The 21,555-nt window shown below is 44.5% G+C and overlaps 1 protein-coding gene across 1 annotated transcript in view; it reads right to left on the reverse strand.

The window, feature by feature from the left end:
* DNAH5 (dynein axonemal heavy chain 5) overlaps window positions 1–21,555 on the reverse strand; it is a 335,447-nt gene that overhangs the window by 209,311 nt on the left and 104,581 nt on the right. Inside the window, exons 24-27 of the mRNA XM_078785114.1 lie at window positions 20,831–21,032; window positions 17,639–17,874; window positions 8,428–8,646; window positions 7,446–7,508 (exon numbers count right to left, since the gene is read on the reverse strand). Coding sequence (XP_078641240.1) covers window positions 7,446–7,508; window positions 8,428–8,646; window positions 17,639–17,874; window positions 20,831–21,032 — 720 coding nt within the window. The remainder of the gene's footprint in view (window positions 1–7,445; window positions 7,509–8,427; window positions 8,647–17,638; window positions 17,875–20,830; window positions 21,033–21,555) is intronic.

A 21,555-nucleotide genomic window follows, 5' to 3' on the forward strand; every position in this document is an offset into this window, starting at 1 on the left:
GAAAGAATTATTCGCTTGCTTATGAACAATGATATGCTCGTAGAATCTTTGCTGTAGTTCTGATATTATTCTTTGTTCTGTTCGTATAGGGTATGTGGAGATATATTCCAATAAAGCCTCATATCTGGAAACAGAGGTCTCGACTTGATTTCCTAACAGGCATGTATGTGTGCTTGTATATTTGTGAATATTGCTTGCCTTGCCTTTTCTGATTTTTCCCAACATTTGCCGTTTGAATTCACCAACCGTCATTTCTCATAAATTGATGAAAAAGTTGATATCGTGTCTTGACTTATTCTGCTCGGATTTGATCTGAGATAGTGCTCATGGGGAAATTGGCCCAAGTGATTAATTGGTTTTATAGATGAAAGAGTGCGGCACATGAAGCTAGTTTAATCAGCCAATTAATATCCGTTACGCAGCCACTGGCATCATTCCCCATCTGCTTCGTTCATTTCACCCGGCGCGCAAATGTCCAGACAGAGGTGAGTGTTGTAGACTGCGTCTGTGGTCTTTTGATATGCACATGCCAGCCTTTCAGAGTTAAGAGTTATCCGGACCGCATTTGTGACAACACATACAGGGAATTGCCTTGACAGGGAGGGTGAGAGGGAAATGGACAGGAATGGGAGTTCCTCATAACCTGACCCCTGGGTACTGCCAAGACGTGTGCAAAATTTGGTAGAGTATGGAAATGTATAGAAATCAAAGAAAAGGACGGACGGACGGACGGACGGACGGACGGACGCACGCACACACACACACACACACACACACACACACACACACACACACACACACACACACACACACACACACACACACACACACACACACCTACAAAATTCAGTGCATCCCAAGAATGTACCTGCCGAGGAAAGGAGGAGGTAGCGGTCTGATAGAACTCAATCAAGTGCACAAGGCAATGACTGTAGGATTAGCAGAGTATGTGAAAAGCTCAACAGACTATTGAATAAAATTTGTGTACAAGCATGACCACATGACCAGTCCCTGGTGTTGGGCAAGCGGCTCGGGTGCCAGCTTAGGATACCAAGGATCCTGGGTTCGAATCCCGGTCGATCGCTGAATTAACGCCAGGGGGGTTGACTCAGCCTGTCATCCTTCCGAGGTCGGCTAATTTGAGTACCAGTTCACGGGTAATTCCCTGCTTGTCGTAAAAGGCGACAAACAGGGTTGGCGGCAGGAAGGGCATCCGGCCGTAAAACATTGCTTCAGAAAGGGGACCAAAAAACAACAACCATGGTCCCCGAAAAGGCCAACCCCCGCTTTGCGGGGAAAAATGGCCTCTAAACGTGGGTTTTTTTTTTTTTCATGACCACAACAAACCAGAAAAAGTATGTCACTGACCTTGCAAAAAAACTTCTAAAACAGGTACGATGGAACTCACCAAACCGAAACAGCAACAAATACAACCATAACGATTGCAAAAAAGACAAAATAACAATACAAGAAAAAATACCAGGAGATATATATATTGCTACGGTTTTGAGATTTGCACATTGAAGTCATTAAAGGTTAAAGGGTTGCGCCCCATAGTTAGTCACACAAGCAACATATAGGCCCATTTGTAGTATAGTTATGTCTTAGTATGTGTAAGAATAGGCCATTTCCCCTCTTAGTACCTGCGTTGTGTAAAGACAGGAGAGTAGGCCCCATTCATTTTGTTCCACTCTCCAATTCTACCTCTATGGGCGTAATCCATCCCACGCCCCATTTGGCTGCCCACTAGTCGAGTAACACGGGGTAGGCCTAAAAAGGTGCGGGTGGCGTTGAGGTCGGGAGCGGCAGAGGCGATGGCGGTAAGAGCCACCAGCCAATCAGAGCTCGAGCGGCATGGCGTGAGAGGGCGTGGTAAAGCACGTCTGGTGAGTTCCAGAAGGTTCGCGGGGCGTGCCTATATAACCCGCTGCGCAAAGCCCTCGAAAGGACTAGCGCGGCAACACTTGATTGAGAAGGACTTGGTCGAAGGACTAGCGTGGGAAGACTTGATTGAGAAGGACTTGGTCAAAGGACTAACGTGGGAACACTTGATTGAGAAGGACTTGGTCGAAGGGCTTGCAGAGAGGGAGCTTGATAAGAGGACTCGCGTGCACACGGTAGTGGCAAAAGGACCTGCTCGTAAAGGATTCGTTTGAGGACTTGCGCAGAGAGAGAGAAGAAGAGGCGTTGAACCATACAAGTACGCGGGCGCAGCCAGACGCGCCGGTAACGCATATAGCGCTTTTCAGCCACGCGAGTAAGCGCGGCCATAGCCGCAAGTGAATAACCGCCAGCCACGCCAAAGTCCGCTCCCTACCATTCGCCCCGTGATAACCCGCTCCGTTCAGACGACACGCGGCGAGCTCCTGCTTTCACCTACTTCCATCTCCAAGGGATGTGCCGGGGGCCGGAGAGAGCTGCACAGGAGCCATTCCTGGACGCGCTGGTGAACATCAACCTGCCCATCAGCAATCCCTGTGTGAGTGTGTGTGAGACGGGCCCGTTTGTCCTGGGTATTAAGAATAAGACTGTATAAGCTGCTCTGTGTCTCTTCATCCTGTACTGTACATACGTGTGATAGTAATTAAACCATTTGTTCTTCCTTTCTTTCCAATTCGATCGTCTTTGTGATTTCGCCATTGACTAAGCGTGGTACGAATGAGAACAGCTTGAATCGGGGTCTAGTAATTAATAATAGCGCGAATCATGTGTACGCAAACCGCTCGGCGTATCACCAACACACATGGTTCGTGCGGGGATTATTTCCTCGCTTCCAGGGCAGCGCTAGTACTTAGGTAACAGCGAATTTGGTCCTGCAACCCTATTTAGTGCTGTCCGAAAGGGACATAATAGGTCCCGGGTCGCGCCAGGTCAGTCAGGACAAGGAGACTAATCCCCCCTTGGTAAGGGGAGAAGGCCGGCGGCAGATCCACAACAATATACATATATATATATATATATATATATATATATCTATATTATAATAGCCGTAGATGATTCTGTCTGTCTGTCTGTCTATCTGTTGGGTGTCTGTCCGGGGTGTGGCTTACTCGGTTTGCAGAGTAGCTCCACCCATAGCTCCACCCATTCTGGGAGAGCCTTCATATAATTATAAACAAATATCCACCATTTTATTAACTCGCGTAGCTTTGAGGCCTGTTTTGTAGGCCCGTGGTATCTTGCTCTCTCCCAGTTTTATTTCAAATCAAATTCGATATATCATTTCATTTTTCACAGTCGCTAATATAGTTTTAGACTCGGTTGAAAAAAAACGGGAAGAAAATCCGATGAAAGTTGCCCTTTATAGAACGAAATGATTTCTCAAAGGCCTGTAACATAAAGCCCATTCATTGAGTCTCCCTCACGGCTTTATCTCGACTAATTCACCATCACAGTCGCTGGGATGGTTCAAGTCTCAGTTTCAGCTAAAGGAGTAAAGTTGAGAAAATCGGCGACATGTATTCCGACAGCCGTTTTGAATGTGTCGACTGTTACGTCGGCACGGGGAAGGAGAGAGGGGAAGGAGAGAGGAGAGAACGTTCCCAGGACTTCATTATTTAAATTATCACTTAGTAAAAATACAGCGACTGAATACTGAAGTTCGGGATCCAATCAAAGTGTAATTATATTTTTCCATATCCCTGGGGTGTACATACAGAGTTTGTTTTAAGCGAGTCAACTCTTTTCCAACCATGGAATTAAACAATACAGTACTTCAAAAATTTACATAATAATGTAAACTAACTATGGAATACAATATTTATTAATAACGTTTGGTTTTAATCTATTTTTACTTTGTAAAGCGAAAAGTTATCGATACATTAAAGTTTAAAAATGAAGAAGAGTCATGGGCTCCATAGGCCGACGATCGGCTTCTGTATGTTCTGTATGTCTGGATGATTGGATGTGCATTTTAAGACTCAATCAACACGTCTTCGATCATGAATTACTTTCAGAACAACTCGAGCAAAGGAAACGAGGTAATGCCTGTTTCGTTCGGGGCGATTATACACCACCCAAAGAAAATGCGTTTCACAGCTGCAGGAACTACAATCGTGAAATCTTTATTTATTTATTTTTAAATCGTGAAATCTTTAATTTAATTTAATTGAAAAAAAATTGTTTTCACATGAGTTTCCGTGTGTGTGTGTCACCCACTCCAGTGTGTGTGTGTGAGAGTGAGGAGCGATTGGAGAGGAGAGTGAGGAGCGATTGGAGAGGAGAGTGAGGAGCGATTGGAGAGGAGAGTGAGGAGCGATTGGAGGGGAGTGTGAGGGATTGGAGAGGAGTGTGAGGGATTGGAGAGGAGTGTGAGGGATTGGAGAGGAGTGTGAGGGATTGGAGAGGAGTGTGAGGAAGTATTGGAGAGGAGTGTGAGGAAGTATTGGAGAGGAGTGTGAGGACGTATTGGAGAGGAGTGTGAGGAGGTGTTGGAGGGGAGTGTGAGGAGGAGTGGGATTGGAGAGCGGTGAGGGTGGAGAGAGGAGAGTGTCAGGTGGAGAGGAGTGAGGGGTCACATATTATGTGAAATATATAAATTGTGTTAATTACACCATTTCTGGATCTGATGAATTGCCAGTAACCATTTTGTAAAATTTAATGTGCAGCATCTAAATCAAGATGTAAAAATGTAACACACGTTCATGCCCGTGGGATTCCCACGGGTGACCCCACGAGACTGCAGAAAGAAAAAGAACGAGACGGGAGAACGAGACCCTCGACGAACGTGATCACAGACTCGCATAGGATGCTGCTGCAACGACGATGAGGAGGGTTGGAGAGGAGCGAGGGGTTGGAGAGGAGTTAGGGGTTGGAGAGTGAGGAGCTATGGGTTGGAGAGTGAGGAGTTAGGGGTTGGGAGTGAGGAGCTAGGGGTTGGAGAGTCAGGGGCTAGGCGTTGGAGAGGAGCGAGAAATTGGAGACGAGTGAGGGGTTGGAGAGTGAGGAGCGAGGGGTTGGAGAGCGAGGAGTTGGAGAGGGAGGAGCTAGGGGTTGGAGAGTGAGGGGCTTGGGGTTGGAGAGCGAGAAATTGGAGAGGAGCAAGGGGTTGGAGAGTGAGGCGCGAGGAGTTAGAGAGTGAGGAGCGAGGGGTTGGAGAGTGAGGAGTTGGAGAGTGAGGAGCGAGGGGTTGGAGAGTGAGGAGTGAGGTGTTGGAGAGTGAGGAGCGAGGGGTTGGAGAGCGAGGGACGAGGAGTTGGAGAGCAAGGAGCGAGGGGTTGGAGAGCGAGGAGCAAGGGGTTGGAGAGCGAGAAGCGAGGGGTTGGAGAGCGAGGATCGAGGGGTTGGAGAGCAAGGAGCTAGGGGTTGGAGAGCAAGGAGCTAGGGGTTGGAGAGCGAGGAGCTAGGGGTTGGAGAGCGAGGATCTAGGGGTTGGAGAGCGAGGAGCTAGGTGTTGGAGAGTGAGGAGCGATGGGTTGGAGAGTAAGGAGCGAGGGGTTGGAGAGTGAGGAGGAAGGAGTTGGAGAGTGAGGGCCGATTGGAGCGGAGAGTGAGGACCGATTGGAGCAGAGAGTGAGGGCCGATTGGAGCGGAGAGTGAGGGCCGATTGGAGAGGAGAGTGGGGAGCGTTTGGAGAGGAGAGTGAGGAGGGATTGGAGGGGAGTGTGAGGAATTGGAGAGGAGTGTGAGGGATTGGAGAGGAGTGTGGGGAAGTATTGGAGAGGAGTGTGAGGAAGTATTGGAGAGGAGTGTGAGGAGGTATTGGAGGGGAGTGTGAGGAGGTATTGGAGGGGAGTGTGAGGAGGAGTGGGATTGCAGAGGCGTGAGGGTGGAGAGAGGAGAGTGTCAGGTGGAGAGGAGTGAGAGGGCACATATTATGTGAAATATATAAATTGTGTTCATTACACCATTTCTGGATCTGATGAATTGCCAGTAACCATTTTGTAAAATTTAATGTGCAGCATCTAAATCAAGATGTCCAAATATCACACACATCCATGCCCGTGGGATTCCCACGGGTGACCCCACTAGTATATATATAGTAACAACTGGGAGTGAAAAGAACAGAGCACATATATTTAAAAAAGAGTTGGACAGATTGGGAATAGACAAAGAAGGATCACTGGAATGGCTAAAAAGAGGTCAGCTCAACTGGGACGGAGAACGCATCATTACTAATGCCCAAGACCAAGGACAATACACTAGTGGCTTAAAGAAGATGGCAGAACTGAGTCAATCGACAAGTGTAGGTTCTGCAAAGTAGAAACAGAAAGCATGAGTCACTTCCTATCAGGATGTAAAAAAAACTCATGTCAGAACAGCTGTACACCCAAAGGCACAAGAAGGTATGTAAAGCAATCCACTGGCACATCTGCAGAAATTTCAATATCCCAGTTCTACAAAACTCATGGAAACATGAACCAAAATAAATCATTGAAAACAAGGACATAATGCTCTCATATGACCTGATGATCCCATCCAGTGTGAACATAGAAAACAAGACATTGTGACAGGACATAGTACTCAGGAACAAAAAGGAAAATATAGCATTGCTGATTGAGATATCAGTACCTGCCAATTTTGGCCGAAATAATGCAGAAATCAAGAAAAAGGTCGAATACCAAGACCTCAAGAATGTAGTGAAAAGATCCTGGAAGCTAAAGAGCACCAACATTGTAGCAGTGACAATTGGAGCAATTGGAATGATAAAGAAGAACCTTACAGAGATCTTAAGAACCATCCCTGCAAAGATTACCACAAATAAACTACAGTTGGAAGCTGTATGGGGCTCAGTGACGATCCTGAAAAGAGCCCTTGGAAAAAACTCTGAGAACAACACAACTTCACAACTTAAACCATGAATCGCAATCCTTCACCGAAGCGGAGATGGATACTTCGAGTCCTGGGTGGACTCTGTTCCACCTTCTAAAACCCAAATTATTGAGACAACAACCAACACACACACACATACACACACGAAAGTGGATACTTAGGGACCTGGAAGGGCTCGGTTCCACCTTCTGAAACCCGCATATGGAATTAACAACCAACAACCAATGACCACCAGTGTGTGTGTGTGTGTGTGTGTGTGTGTGTGTGTGTGTGTGTGTGAGTGTGTGTTTGTGTAAATAAGGACTTTCTCAACAAACGAGGGGCCGAGTTTGATGAGACTTGGCAGAATAGTTTGGCCTCAACTAAGGATGAAGAAGAAGCATTTCATTTTGGTACATGTAGATCTATGTTCATGGTCATAGCTAAGGTGAACATTTTGTGGGATGTCATTTCAAAGGTCATCAATGGCAAAGAGTGAACGTAGTTACTAAGAAACCAGTAGGGCATTTGTTTTCACAGAGTTATTGGAAGTTTACCAGGAAATAAATCATTAAATTCTGGAGGGTGTAGGTCAAATGTCAAGTCGCAGCGGCCATCTCACTATATATGCATGTCTGTATATGCCTCTGTTTTTCTCAGTTTTATCAAAATAGCTTACAAGCGATGAACCTCACCTTGAATATAACAAGCCGATCCCTTGCCTCTTGAGCGGAAAGACCAGGAATCATGGGTCCTGCCTGACATAGTACATAGAAGAAATTTTAATAACACATGACTGCATATAAATTATGTCATCTACCACTAGATTATATATGGAGTATTTTCAATGACAACATTGAGACAATGGCATGGTAGAGTTACCTTGCTGTGCATTTTCAATAACTTGCTAAGCGTGTTTTCATTTTTGAGAGAAGGACATATATAATGTATACTAATGAACGACTTACAACATTTCTGGCAAATATAATCTGGGAACGCCTTATTTGAAATTGCAAATATTCAGATTTCATTCATCATGTGCAGTTTAATAGTGAATCTTAAACCGTGCTGAAACGGCTGAAGACTAACTTTGTGGCAGAAACTGGATTGAACAAACCATAAGGTTAATGAACAGGATGAAATAATTAAATTGATATATGTGGGAAAATTACAAGCCCAGACCAGGAATCGAACCCAGGTCGTCTGGAAAACCGTACCAGTGCTCTGCCGTCTGAGCTATCTGGGCGACCCTGTCTGAGCATCAATTTTCCCACACATATGATTGCCGCTGTCTTTCTGAAAAGAGAGTGGCAATCATATGTGGCAAAATTGCATGCTTGGTCAAAATCCATTCAAAAACAAATACCTGTGTGAAGATATGGTTTTCAAAAGGGACAAAATAGTGAGTTAACAAACAAGAGTAACATTTGCAAATATACAGAGGTTAAACAAGACAATTAATGGCTCATTTATCTCTTTTTTCATGACAAAATTGCCCAATTAAAAAGTTTCTACAAAGCAGCCATGTTTGTTGTTATGAATTAAAAATTGTATTTCTTCAAAGCAGAAAGATTTAGTCTACTAAATTAAACGGCAATAAACCAGTGTTTAGAAAATGCAAATGACTTGCACTCGATTTCTCATTCGAAAGGCTTTCAAAAGTGTAACAGTGCTTACCCATTGGTAATCATCTAGGAACTTTGTGCAGTCCAATTGGAATGTAGCAACATTTTGGGAAAGTTTTTGTCGGAGTGGAATCTGCAAGGACACAAGCTTGGCCTGAAGGTTTTCACCCTGGGCTAGCAGACGGCGCCAGTTGTAGCGCAACGTGTCTGCCCTCTCTGCCTCTTCTCGGGGCACATGGAGTCCATACTTGCTCAGAAGTCCATAAGCCTCCTGTTATGAAATAGCAAAATGGAAAAAAAAAACAATAATTTGTCCTTATCCACCAAACTACTGTTATGGATTCGTCACTTCCGTTGTTGTGGTTTTCATCCACTGTAAACATTTTTGATTCCATGTACTATTATTGTTGTCTTTTAAGGGAAATAGATATTACTATTTTCAAAAGGTAAAAAAAGTTAATGTTTTAAATGAAACCAGAACCGGATGACGATGAAGAGGAAGAAGAGGAAGAAGGCGGAGCAAGTGAGTTGGACAAGAAGCCTAGCTGCTTCGAGGTCTGGAGCGAACGATTGGCGAACGAGAGTCACGAGTGAACTTTGGGTTTCCCAGGAAAGGGATTCCTACGACAGAGTTGTTATCGCTGCGACAGATCAACCTGCGTGTCAGGTTTTTGCGGTCGATTCCGAGGAGAATCATCGTAGTGCTGTTATGCCTCGAGAACGGGCCGTCGGCCATTTTGACTCGCGCGCTTTGCGCTTCGCTCAAGGTTTTTCACTTCGCTTCAAACCATTTTCACCGCATTCAGATGTTAATCTGGTGTGTGTGTGTGTGTGTGTGTGTGTGTGTGTGTGCAACGTGGCTTTTGAGTTGGAAATCTGCGGTTCGCCGAGTGGGAGCCGTGGAATGCCCATACCCGAGGGTGGGATTTCCCAGTCGCCTTGAGGGTGCCTTTACGCAGCTTTGGAAGCGGGACTGTGACTGTCATCCGAACGGGATTCTGGTCTCGATTAGACATCGTTCTGACGATCGCTGGAGCAGATCAACTTTGGCTTGATGCCGGAATAAAGACATTGGGGAATGTTCTTCTTTTCGCTCACTTGGAGCACAGTGAGTTATATTGTACGAACCTGATGGTACCATCATAGGAAATATATATTGGTTGTACAATTGATTACTATTGTTTTTGTGTTGTTATTCTTGTGTGACCTTAATACAATATTTGTTTGTTGGTAACAATTGGTGTGGTTTCACCATTGATCTTTGACACAGAATAACACATCTTTTTGCCGTGACTCCTCTCTGGGCTCGGAGGTACACCATGACCAGGGGGTTTGGGGAGGAGCACGTAACACTACATAATATTAATGGTAGTGCCATTTGCAATTTTCATTTGGAAATGTCTGAATTTAACCTCTTTAATGTCTTTTGCTAATTAACAAAATATCCCAAGTGGCTTCCTTGTTACCATGCGCATGTGAAGTGAAAAGCGGCGTTAAGCAATTGGTCCATGTCTATCTGTCCATCCGTCCATCTTATCAGTTTATGACCGTCAGTTTATGACCGTCAGTTTATGATCGAGGAACAACTTATTTAAATTGAATGTTATATTTTGAACACGAATGGGAATATGAATCGGAAGACAAATCAGCTGTTGAACAGTACTTTGCCTCTGACTTCGCCCCAACCACACATGTGCAGAGAGGAGCAAGATAACCTTTTTATTCTGCCTGCCTGGTAGTCAAACAAAATTTAAAATCATTCCAAACAGGAAGCGTACTGTAAAGACACAACAGCCACAAAAAAATTCATATAATGTGTTACATAGGGTAATGCAATAGACAATGCATAAAACGGCGGTAAAACCTGGGAATTAATTCATTTATATGACTTTAACAACCTTTATTTTATTGCAATTTAATTATACTAGTGGGGTCACCCGTGGGAATCCCACGGGCATGGATGTGTGTGATATTTGGACATCTTGATTTAGATGCTGCACATTAAATTTTACAAAATGGTTACTGGCAATTCATCAGATCCAGAAATGGTGTAATGAACACAATTTATATATTTCACATAATATGTGCCCCCTCACTCCTCTCCACCTGACACTCTCCTCTCTCCACCCTCACGCCTCTGCAATCCCACTCCTCCTCACACTCCCCTCCAATACCTCCTCACACTCCCCTCCAATACCTCCTCACACTCCTCTCCAATACTTCCTCACACTCCTCTCCAATCCCTCACACTCCTCTCCAATTCCTCACACTCCCCTCCAATCCCTCCTCACTCTCCTCTCCAAACGCTCCCCACTCTCCTCTCCAATCGGCCCTCACTCTCCGCTCCAATCGGCCCTCACTCTCCGCTCCAATCGGCCCTCACTCTCCGCTCCAATCGGTCCTCACTCTCCGCTCCAATCGGCCCTCACTCTCCAACTCCTTCCTCCTCACTCTCCAACCCCTCGCTCCTTACTCTCCAACCCATCGCTCCTCACTCTCCAACACCTAGCTCCTCGCTCTCCAACCCCTAGATCCTCGCTCTCCAACCCCTAGCAACTTGCTCTCCAACCCCTAGCTCCTCGTTCTCCAACCCCTCGATCCTCGCTCTCCAACCCCTCGCTTCTCGCTCTCCAACCCCTTGCTCCTCGCTCTCCAACCCCTCGCTCCTTGCTCTCCAACTCCTCGTCCCTCGCTCTCCAACCCCTCGCTCCTCACTCTCCAACACCTCACTCTCCAACCCCTCGCTCCTCACTCTCCAACTCCTCACTCTCCAACCCCTCGCTCCTCACTCTCTAACTCCTCGCGCCTCACTCTCCAACCCCTTGCTCCTCTCCAATTTCTCGCTCTCCAACCCCAAGCCCCTCACTCTCCAACCCCTAGCTCCTCCCTCTCCAACTCCTCGCTCTCCAACCCCTCGCTCCTCACTCTCCAACCCCTCACTCGTCTCCAATTTCTCGCTCCTCTCCAACGCCTAGCCCCTGACTCTCCAACCCCTAGCTCCTCACTCCCAACCCCTAACTCCTCACTCTCCAACCCATAGCTCCTCACTCTCCAACCCCTAACTCCTCTCCAACCCCTCGCTCCTCTCCAACCCTCCTCATCGTCGTTGCAGCAGCATCCTGTGCGAGTCTGTGATCACGTTCGTCGAGGGTCTCGTTCTCCCGTCTCGTTCTTTTTCTTGCTGCAGTCTCGTGGGGTCACCCGTGGGAATCCCACGGGCATAAACGTGTGTTACATTTTTACATCTTGATTTAGATGCTGCACATTAAATTTTACAAAATGGTTACTGGCAATTCATCAGATCCAGAAATGGTGTAATTAACACAATTTATATATTTCACATAATATGTGACCCCTCACTCCTCTCCACCTGACACTCTCCTCTCTCCACCCTCACCCCTCTCCAATCCCACTCCTCCTCACACTCCCCTCCAACACCTCCTCACACTCCTCTCCAATACGTCCTCACACTCCTCTCCAATACTTCCTCACACTCCTCTCCAATACTTCCTCACACTCCTCTCCAATCCCTCACACTCCTCTCCAATCCCTCACACTCCTCTCCAATCCCTCACACTCCTCTCCAATCCCTCACACTCCTCTCTAATCCCTCACTCCTCTCTAATCCCTCACTCCTCTCCAATCCCTCACTCCTCTCCAATCCCTCACACTCCCCTCCAATCGCTCCTCACTCTCCTCTCCAATCGCTCCTCACTCTCCTCTCCAATCGCTCCTCACTCTCCTCTCCAATCGCTCCTCACTCTCACACACACACACTGGAGTGGGTGACACACACACACGGAAACTCATGTGAAAACAATTTTTTTTCAATTAAATTAAATTAAAGATTTCACGATTTAAAAATAAATAAATAAAGATTTCACGATTGTAGTTCCTGCAGCTGTGAAACGCATTTTCTTTGGGTGGTGTATAATCGCCCCGAACGAAACAGGCATTACCTCGTTTCCTTTGCTCGAGTTGTTCTGAAAGTAATTCATGATCGAAGACGTGTTGATTGAGTCTTAAAGTGCACATCCAATCATCCAGACATACAGAGCATACAGAAGCCGATCGTCGGCCTATGGAGCCCATGCCATGACTCTTCTTCATTTTTAAACTTAATGTATCGATAACTTTTCGCTTTACAAAGTAAAAATAGATTAAAACCAAACGTTATTAATAAATATTGTATTCCATAGTTAGTTTACATTATTATGTAAATTTTTGAAGTACTGTATTGTTTAATTCCATGGTTGGAAAAGAGTTGACTCGCTTAAAACAAACTCTGTACGTACACCCCAGGGATATGGAAAAATATAATTACACTTTGATTGGATCCCGAACTTCAGTATTCAGTCGCTGTATTTTTACTAAGTGATCATTTAAATAACTAGGGCATGCCCGTACTATATCTATATCTAAAATTATATCCCCCCCTCTATTTACATGAAATGGTTTGGTCCATGAAATGTTTTGGTCCATTCGCAACGCCAAAGCGAACGGCGAACGGCTTGCGAGTACAGTGACAATCCCCCCGGGGTTTTAATTAGTTTTAAAACATCGTTTAACGCCAACATAGCGCCAACATAGTTTGCAAACGTGAAATAAATGAATACGCTCTCAAATGTGCCATCCGAGGCAGAGTGTGTCCGCCACGTTCGGCACACGCGATAGCTCGCTGCTCTCTGATTGGTTGAATCGTTTTTTGGACATAGCTCGGTAAGTAATTGTCCGATTAATATGAAACCTTGAAAAGGCACATCCTCGGGTCCCCAGCAATATACCTGGCAAGTTTAAAGTATATCGGACCCGTGGTTGTCGAGAAACAGCGGTCACAGACAAACAAACGTACAAACAAACACACAGAGATTACTGGAATTATAGATAGATGAAGTCCTGGGAACGTTCTCTCCTCTCTCCTTCCCCTCTCTCCTTCCCCGTGCCGACGTAACAGTCGACACATTCAAAACGGCTGTCGGAATACATGTCGCCGATTTTCTCAACTTTACTCCTTTAGCTGAAACTGAGACTTGAACCATCCCAGCGACTGTGATGGTGAATTAGTCGAGATAAAGCCGTGAGGGAGACTCAATGAATGGGCTTTATGTTACAGGCCTTTGAGAATTCATTTCGTTCTATAAACGGCAACTTTCATCGGATTTTCTTCCCGTTTTTTTTCAACCGAGTCTAAAACTATGTTAGCGACTGTGAAAAATGAAATGATATATCGAATTTGATTTGAAATAAAACTGGGAGAGAGCAAGATACCACGGGCCTACAAAACAGGCCTCAAAGCTACGCGAGTTAATAAAATGGTGGATATTTGTTTATAATTATATGAAGGCTCTCCCAGAATGGGTGGAGCTATGGGTGGAGCTACTCTGCAAACCGAGTAAGCCACACCCCAGACAGACACCCAACAGATAGACAGACAGACAGACAGAATCATCTACGGCTATTATAATATAGACTAGCGGGGTCACCCGTGGGAATCCCACGGGCATGGATGTGTGTGACATTTCGACATATTGAGTTATATGCTGCACATTCATTTTTACAAAATGGTTACTGGCAAGTCATCAGATCCAGAAATGGTGTGAATTTAGTTATTTCACATAATATGTGACCCCTCACTCCTCTCCACCTGACACTCTCCTGTCTCCACCTGACACTCTCCTGTCTCCACCTGACACTCTCCTGTCTCCACCTGACACTCTCCTCTCTCCACCTAGCACTCCTCTCCTCTCCAAACCCTCACATCCCTCTCCTTTCCAATCCCTCACCTCTCCAATCCCTCACACTCCTCTCCTCTGCAATCCTTCACACGCCTCTCCAATCGCGCCTCACACTCCTCTCCAATCGCGCCTCACACTCCTCTCCAATCGCGCCTCACACTCCTCTCCAATCGTGCCTCACACTCCTCTCCAATCGTGCCTCACACTCCCCTCCAATCACTCCTCTCCAATCGTGCCTCACACTCCTCTCCAATCACGCCTCACACTCCTCTCCAATCGTGCCTCACACTCCTCTCCAATCGTGCCTCACACTCCTCTCCAATCGTGCCTCACACTCCCCTCCAATCACTCCTCTCCAATCGTGCCTCACACTCCTCTCCAATCACGCCTCACACTCCTCTCCAATCGCGCCTCACTCGCCTCTCCAATCGGCTTTCCCCGTCTCGTTTCTCTCCTTTTTCTCCCGTCTCGTTCTTTTTCTTGCTCCAAATCGGCCCGTCGGAATCGGAAATCGGCCCGTCTCGCCCGTCGGCCCGTCGGAATCGGAAATCGGCCCGTCTTGCTTTTGTGCTTGTGCGTAAATAAATTGTGTTCATGACACCATTTCTGGTGTTGGGCTAGCGGCTAGGGTGCCGGCTTAGGATCCTGGGTTCGAATCTCGGTCGATCGCCGAATTAATGCCAGGGGGGTTGACTCAGCCTGTCATCCTTCCGAGGTCGGCTAATTGAGTACCAGTTCACTGGTAATTCCCTGTTTGTCGTTGAAGGCGGCAAAAAGGGTTGGCGTCAGGAAGGGCATCCGGCCGTAAAACATTGCTTCAAAAAGGGGACAAAAAAACAACAACTACCACGGTCCCCGAAAAGGCCAACCCCCGCTTTGCGGGGAAAAATGGCCTCTAAACGGTGGTTTTTACACCATTTCTGGATCTGATGACTTGCCAGTAACCATTTTGTAAAAATGAATGTGCAGCATCTAACTCAATATGTCGAAATGTCACACACATCCATGCCCGTGGGATTCCCACGGGTGACCCCGCAAGTTTGCATTGACGTTCGTCGATGGACTCGTTCGCCCGTCTCATTCGTTTTCTTGCTGCATCCTGTTCAAGTCTGCGTTCTTCATCGATCGTCTCATTCATTTTGGAAATAGAAGTTTCCACGCAGCGCATGAATTGTCACGATCCTCAAGAGGAATTTGTCTCGTAATCATCAAATGATAAATGGCAAGTAAATTATATTGTGGAAAATTAAAGATTTCAAATAAACCTATTTAAAGTGTATTCGCACATAACTAATTTTAAAAAACGAAGAAATATCTCTCGGTAATTTCCTGAAACATATTTTACTTCCGGCTAATAATGTTGAATTAAATAAAAACGAAGAAATATATGTCGGCATCATTGTTGACGTTTTTGTGACGACTGTCATCAAACGAAAAAGTAATATATCTTAACGGAAAAGCAAAAGCGAATTTTTAATATATATCGACACGTTGCCGTCGGTGTCATGTTGGGCGGTGTATGATACACCATGACGCGATTTTTAAAAATATATCTCTGCATTTTCCCGCGTGTGTGGAATGTTCTCAATTATTGCTGACACCGAGTCCAAAACCATCGATAAAAATGAAATCATATGGTGAGTTAGATTGGAGATAAAGGCGTGAGAGAGACTCAATGGCCTTGAAGTTGAAGTTACAGGCGTTTGAGAATTCATTTCGTTCTATAAACGGCAACTTTCATTGGATTTCCTTCCCGTTTTTTTTCAACCGAGTCGAAAACTATGTTAGCGACTGTGAAAAATGAAATGATATATCGAATTTTTAATATGTATCGACACGTTGCCGTCGGTGTCATGTTAGGCGGTGTATGATACACCATGACGCGATTTTAAAAAATATATCTGCATTTTCCCGCGTGTGTGGAATGTTCTCAATTATTGCTGACACCGACTCTAAAACCATCGATAAAAATGAAATCATATGGTGAGTTAGATTGGAGATAAAGGCGTGAGAGAGACTCAATGGCCTTGAAGTTACAGGCATTTGAGAATTCATTTCGTTCTATAAACGGCAACTTTCATCGGATTTTCTTCTCGTTTTTTTTCAACCGAGTCTAAAACTATGTTAGCGACTGTGAAAAATGAAATGATATATCGAATTTAAAATAGATATCGACACATTGCCGTCGGTGTCATGTTGGGCGGTGTATGATACACCATGACGCGATTTTAAAAAATATATCTCTGCATTTTCCCGCGTGTGTGGAATGTTTGTGGAAAATTAAAGATTTCAAATAAACCTATTTAAAGTGTATGCGCACATAACTAATAAAAAAAACGAAGAAATATCTCTCGGTAATTACCTGAAACATATTTTACTTCCGGCTAATATGTTGAATGAAATAAAAACGAAGAAATATATGTCGGCATCATTGTTGACGTTTTTGTGACGACTATCATCAAACGAAATAGTAATATATCATAACGGAAAAGCGAAAGCGAATTTTTTATATATATCGACACATTGCCGGCGGTGTCATGTTGGGCGGTGTATGATACACCATGACGCGATTTTAAAAAATATATCTCTGCATTTTCCCGCGTGTGTGGATTGTTCTCAATTATTGCTGACACCGAGTCTAAAAGTAAAACCATCGATAAAAATGAAATCATATGGTGAGTTAGATTGGAGATAAAGGCGTGAGAGAGACTCAATGGCCTTGAAGTTACAGGCCTTTGAGAATTCATTTCGTTCTATAAACGGCAACTTTCATCGGATTTTCTTCCCGTTTTTTTTCAACCGAGTCTAAAACTATGTTAGCGACTGTGAAAAATGAAATGATTTATCGAATTTGATTTGAAATAAAACTGGGGGAGAGCAAGACACCACGGGCCTACAAAACAGGACTCAAAGCTATGCGAGTTAATAAAATGGTGGATATTTGTTTATAGCCACTCCCAGAATGGGTGGAGCTATGGGTGGAGCTACTCTGCAAACCGAGTAAGCCACACCCCGGACAGACACCCAACAGATAGACAGACAGACAGACAGAATCATCTACGGCTATTATAATATAGATACTTGAACACCATCAAACACAAATCACCATCATAATACTTATAATAACCTCCAGTTGTGCAGGACTGTACTTGGGCAATGGAAATGTTATATGAGGTGGTGTATTGGGGTGGTGTATTAGGGTGGTGTATAAGACTGATTCAATAGGGCTAAACTTCTGGATTTTTTAAGTTTTAAAAATTAATATTTTATTAAAATTGAAGTATATACCTGAACACTGCATGGGGTATCGCGTTCTATTAACTCTCTAGTTTTATTATGCATCAGTGTTACACAACACTGCTATATAATTTATCATGATAGAAATCTGATGATCTCATAAGACATTTTTGTAAGAGTAATGTCTTCCATTATGTTAAAAATGAATGTTTACCCACTTAAAAATTCACCATAACATAACTTTGGCAATAACTAAGGACAAGGAATCCACAATGTTATGAGATTTCTCACCTCTATAGGTCCCACTTTGAAGTCAACATCAATTTCTTTATTGCGGATCTCATGTAGGGACCCCATCACGAACCGTGCATCCTCCAAATCATTAATGGGATGGCCAAGTTGCTTTACCGACTCAGCCATGAAGTTCAATATGTCTTCCATCTCTCGTCGATAGTGCTCGATGCAGTGCTGCCCCAAAGTTGAAATCCACAGCTTTATCTCGGCTATCAGGGCAGTCTTGAGATCGGCTGCAGTGCAAAATGGATTTCTTAACTCAAAATAAACTTTGTCCCTTCAAAGTTTTGCAGAACACTTTTGGCTTCTAAGGAGGATATTCCTTAAGGTGTTATTACATTGCAGCTGTAATTACATGACCTTGTTGTACAATAAACGCTATTCTAAGAAGTGAAAGAAATGGTAATAAAGTTTCACAACAATTTAATACGACATAAAGAGGACACTAGTATATGTACAGCTAGCTATGACTAACCAGACAGGGTCATCTCAAAAGCATGTCTACAAGGGTCATCTCAAACTACATTAGAGACAACACTTCATTGGTTTCACATTATTCGACATCTACCATAAGGGTAGGTTTGAAAGGCCAATCCTTATATGTATTTTTTTTTGTATACAGAGTCGGGGCTCGTGTAAGAGCTAACACATTGAACAAGAAAACATGCACGGACACATAAAACATACAATAAAGGGAGGGGATACAAGAGGGGGAGAGAGAGGAAGGCATACAAACACAGCAACAGTAGAAAACAGGGATGTCGGTCGATCTGTGGAAGGGAGAGGGCTGAGGGAGAGGGAGAGGGGGAGGGGTGCATGGTACAATGGAATAAGAGATGGTGGTGAACAGCTGTTTTGAAGACCTGGAGGGAGGAGAGGGATCGAAGAGAGTGTGGGAGTTTGTTCCAGAGGCGGGGGAAAAGAGGAATGAAAGAGTGAAGGTGAATAGAGAGTCTTGATTTTGGCAGTTTCACCAGAAGAGGGTTGCTGGCAGATCTTGTGCAACCTGAAGGAATACTTGGGGGGACAGAGAACAGACACAGCTGGGGGAGCTAGGCCAGAGAGGAGTCGGAAGAAGACAGAAAGACCACTAACTTGCCTGCATCAGTGAAAGGCCCTCAGAATCATCTTCATCACGGGAGATTCCAATGATTCTGAATGCTTTGGTTTCAACAGCGTGAAGCCGAGCTAGGTGTGAGGCAGGAGCACCAGCCCAGAGGGGAGAGCAGTATTCCATTGAGCTGCGGATGAAAGCCTTGTATATGGTGAGGAGCTCAGGTGTGCCAAGGAAGGACTTCGCACGACGGAGGATGCCCAGTCGGCGACTGGCTTTGGAGGCCAGATTTGAAATGTGGTTTTCCCAGGAAAGATCATGGCAGATGGTGAGACTCAAAAGCTCGAGTGACAGAACTTATTTGAGAGGATTGTTGAGAAAGTAGATGGGAGGGTTGTTCAGTCGGTCTTTTCAAAAAGACATAGTGAGAGTGTGAGATTTGTCAGGATTGAAAGACATGTTCCACTTGTTTGACCAGTTTGTGATTTTGTCCAGGTCTGCAGAGAGTGAGGAAGCTGCAGACTGCCGATCTGAGGGTTGAGATATTGAGTGGCAGAGGGTGGAGTCATCAGCAAAGAGATAGAGAGGGTTTTCCAGAGAGTCAGAGAGATCATTCATCTGTCTCTATCTCACCTCATCTCACAGAGATCATCTGTCTCACCAATGAAAATATTTTCCTAGTGAAGGAAGGAATGTTGAACCGTTAAGTTTGTTATTACTGGAATATTGCAATTTAGATCATCCAAAATCAGTTTAATGATGCATTTAACAATTCTAACTTGTGCAATTCACATCTTCAAGGTGCTTTCATTGGCTGAAGAAGACGTGCACAAAAATCTTTCAAACTGCGTGATTGTTGCAACACACATCGGCCAATAGCATGGAAGCTTTCGGATCTATTCACAGAATTTGTGCATTAATAGGGTGCAACAAGCGCATTTCATGGAAACATTTTCGAGTTCCCTTCATTCTTAAAAGAACAGCCACAAAATGGGTGTTTCACAGAGTGGAATGTTGGTTAAACGCAAATATGCTCACAAATATTCTGAATGGTTTTACAAATTTGGCAGTTTGTTGTTGTTGCTGCTGTCATGTGCCGGGGTCTAGCCTGGGTTTAGAATCCTGACCTAGCCTGGGTTTGAATCCCGACCCAGCTATAAACTGCCGTCCCGATATTTCACAGGCAGGGTGATTAATCAATGTGTGTGTCATGCCTCAGGTGGATGTTAAACGGGCGTCCCATCTGGCAGCATTCATAGGTGGAAGTTAAAGATCCCATGGTGTCCTTTGCAAAGTGTAGGTGAGCTATCGCCGGTGCATGAAAAATTCCAAATTCCTGCTCTAACCAGCAGAGGCCATTGCATCAGCAGCACAACCGTGTCCTTAGCCAATAATGCTACCCCACAGCCTTGTGCTGCAAGAAGAAGAAGAAGAAGAAGGAAAGTTGCTGTTTCATACTCTGTCATACGTTTGTGAAGCCGATGGACTTAATATATCCAGCAACGTCAGCTGGTCTCTCACAGAGATCTTTTATGGAAGTAAAGTTAAGGGAACTATATCCCTGGCTATAAGAAGCAGGTGTCATTTGTGATAGGATGAATAAAGTTTTCCAGGAACGTGGTTTTGGTGCCAATCTCCTAGGCCCACCAATCTCTAGAGAATATCAAGGAGAGACAAGGATTGTTTGTCTTATTTCAGAGCATCAGCACTGTGGGTTCACCATGGTCCATCTGCTCCTCTTGAAGAACAGTGCCATGACTTAAAGGCAATCATCCTCAGCACCTTGGCAGTCTGTATGCCTTCATTATGGTGAAAATGTTTTTCAGCATTATCCTTTCATCCAACGACTTTCCATGCTTCCAGAAAGATTGATTCATGGCATCTGGTTCAGAAAATGTTATTTTTACAAAGATTGGATAAGTTGAAAAAATTGACAAAAGTATCAATCATTCTCCAAGCTTCATTCACAAAAATAATTACTTAAATGAATAAACCATTTTCATAAATAAGGAAGAAAGCATAAATAAATGATGTACTCTCCTCATATTAGTTACAAAAATTGTTAGACAGTGGTTAAGAAAAAAATGGCGTAAAACAATTGAAGTGTCACTGTCACAACAAACAATTGAAGGAACCTGTGTGCACAGCCACTGGACCCACGGACAGGATCTCTGGCTCAGCAATGATCTGCTGCTCAAGCGCACGGAAGTGCAGCAGTTTGCCCTCGATCTCAAACAGCGATGGGTCATTCCTGATGAAATCCAAGAGAGTTTTCTCTTTGTCTTGTTCCCATATTTCCTGGTAAGGTCTAAATCGATCAAATGCTGTATGAACTTCCTGCAATGACAACGGTCAGTACCATTCTCATCGAAATAGGACCATATGCAATAGAGGGTCAAAGGGGTTTTCCCCCATAAAAATATTTTCAGAGTAAAAGAACACGACTTCTATTCCATTTGCATTGGCAAACTGACCCACTGTTGGGAGGAATGTGTAACACTGGCTGCAAAGTACATGGAAAAGTAGTAACACCTATCCATCCAGAGGTCATCTGTCGAACAAAAACCTAGTTTTCATAGGATATTCTGGACTAGTTCATATTTATTCCTGGTTATTCCTTACAATACTTGTGCCGACACAATGCTTGTGCTAGTCGTGGTGTTGCAACCAACATCAGGACCACATTTCCCCTTTGCCCTTGACCCCATAATGTCTCTGCAAAACTCTACGAAACATCTCAGGATTAATGGACCGCTCTGCAGCAGTCTTAATTTTGTGTGTGGTCTTCCTTGCTCCCAAATGTGATAATTCAGTTCATGAGGCCCTCTCAACCAAATATGACTGAATATCATCCCAGACC

The sequence above is a fragment of the Myxine glutinosa genome, chromosome 9 (assembly GCF_964187855.1).
Source record: "Myxine glutinosa chromosome 9, kmMyxGlut1.1, whole genome shotgun sequence".
NCBI lineage: Eukaryota > Metazoa > Chordata > Myxini > Myxiniformes > Myxinidae > Myxine > Myxine glutinosa.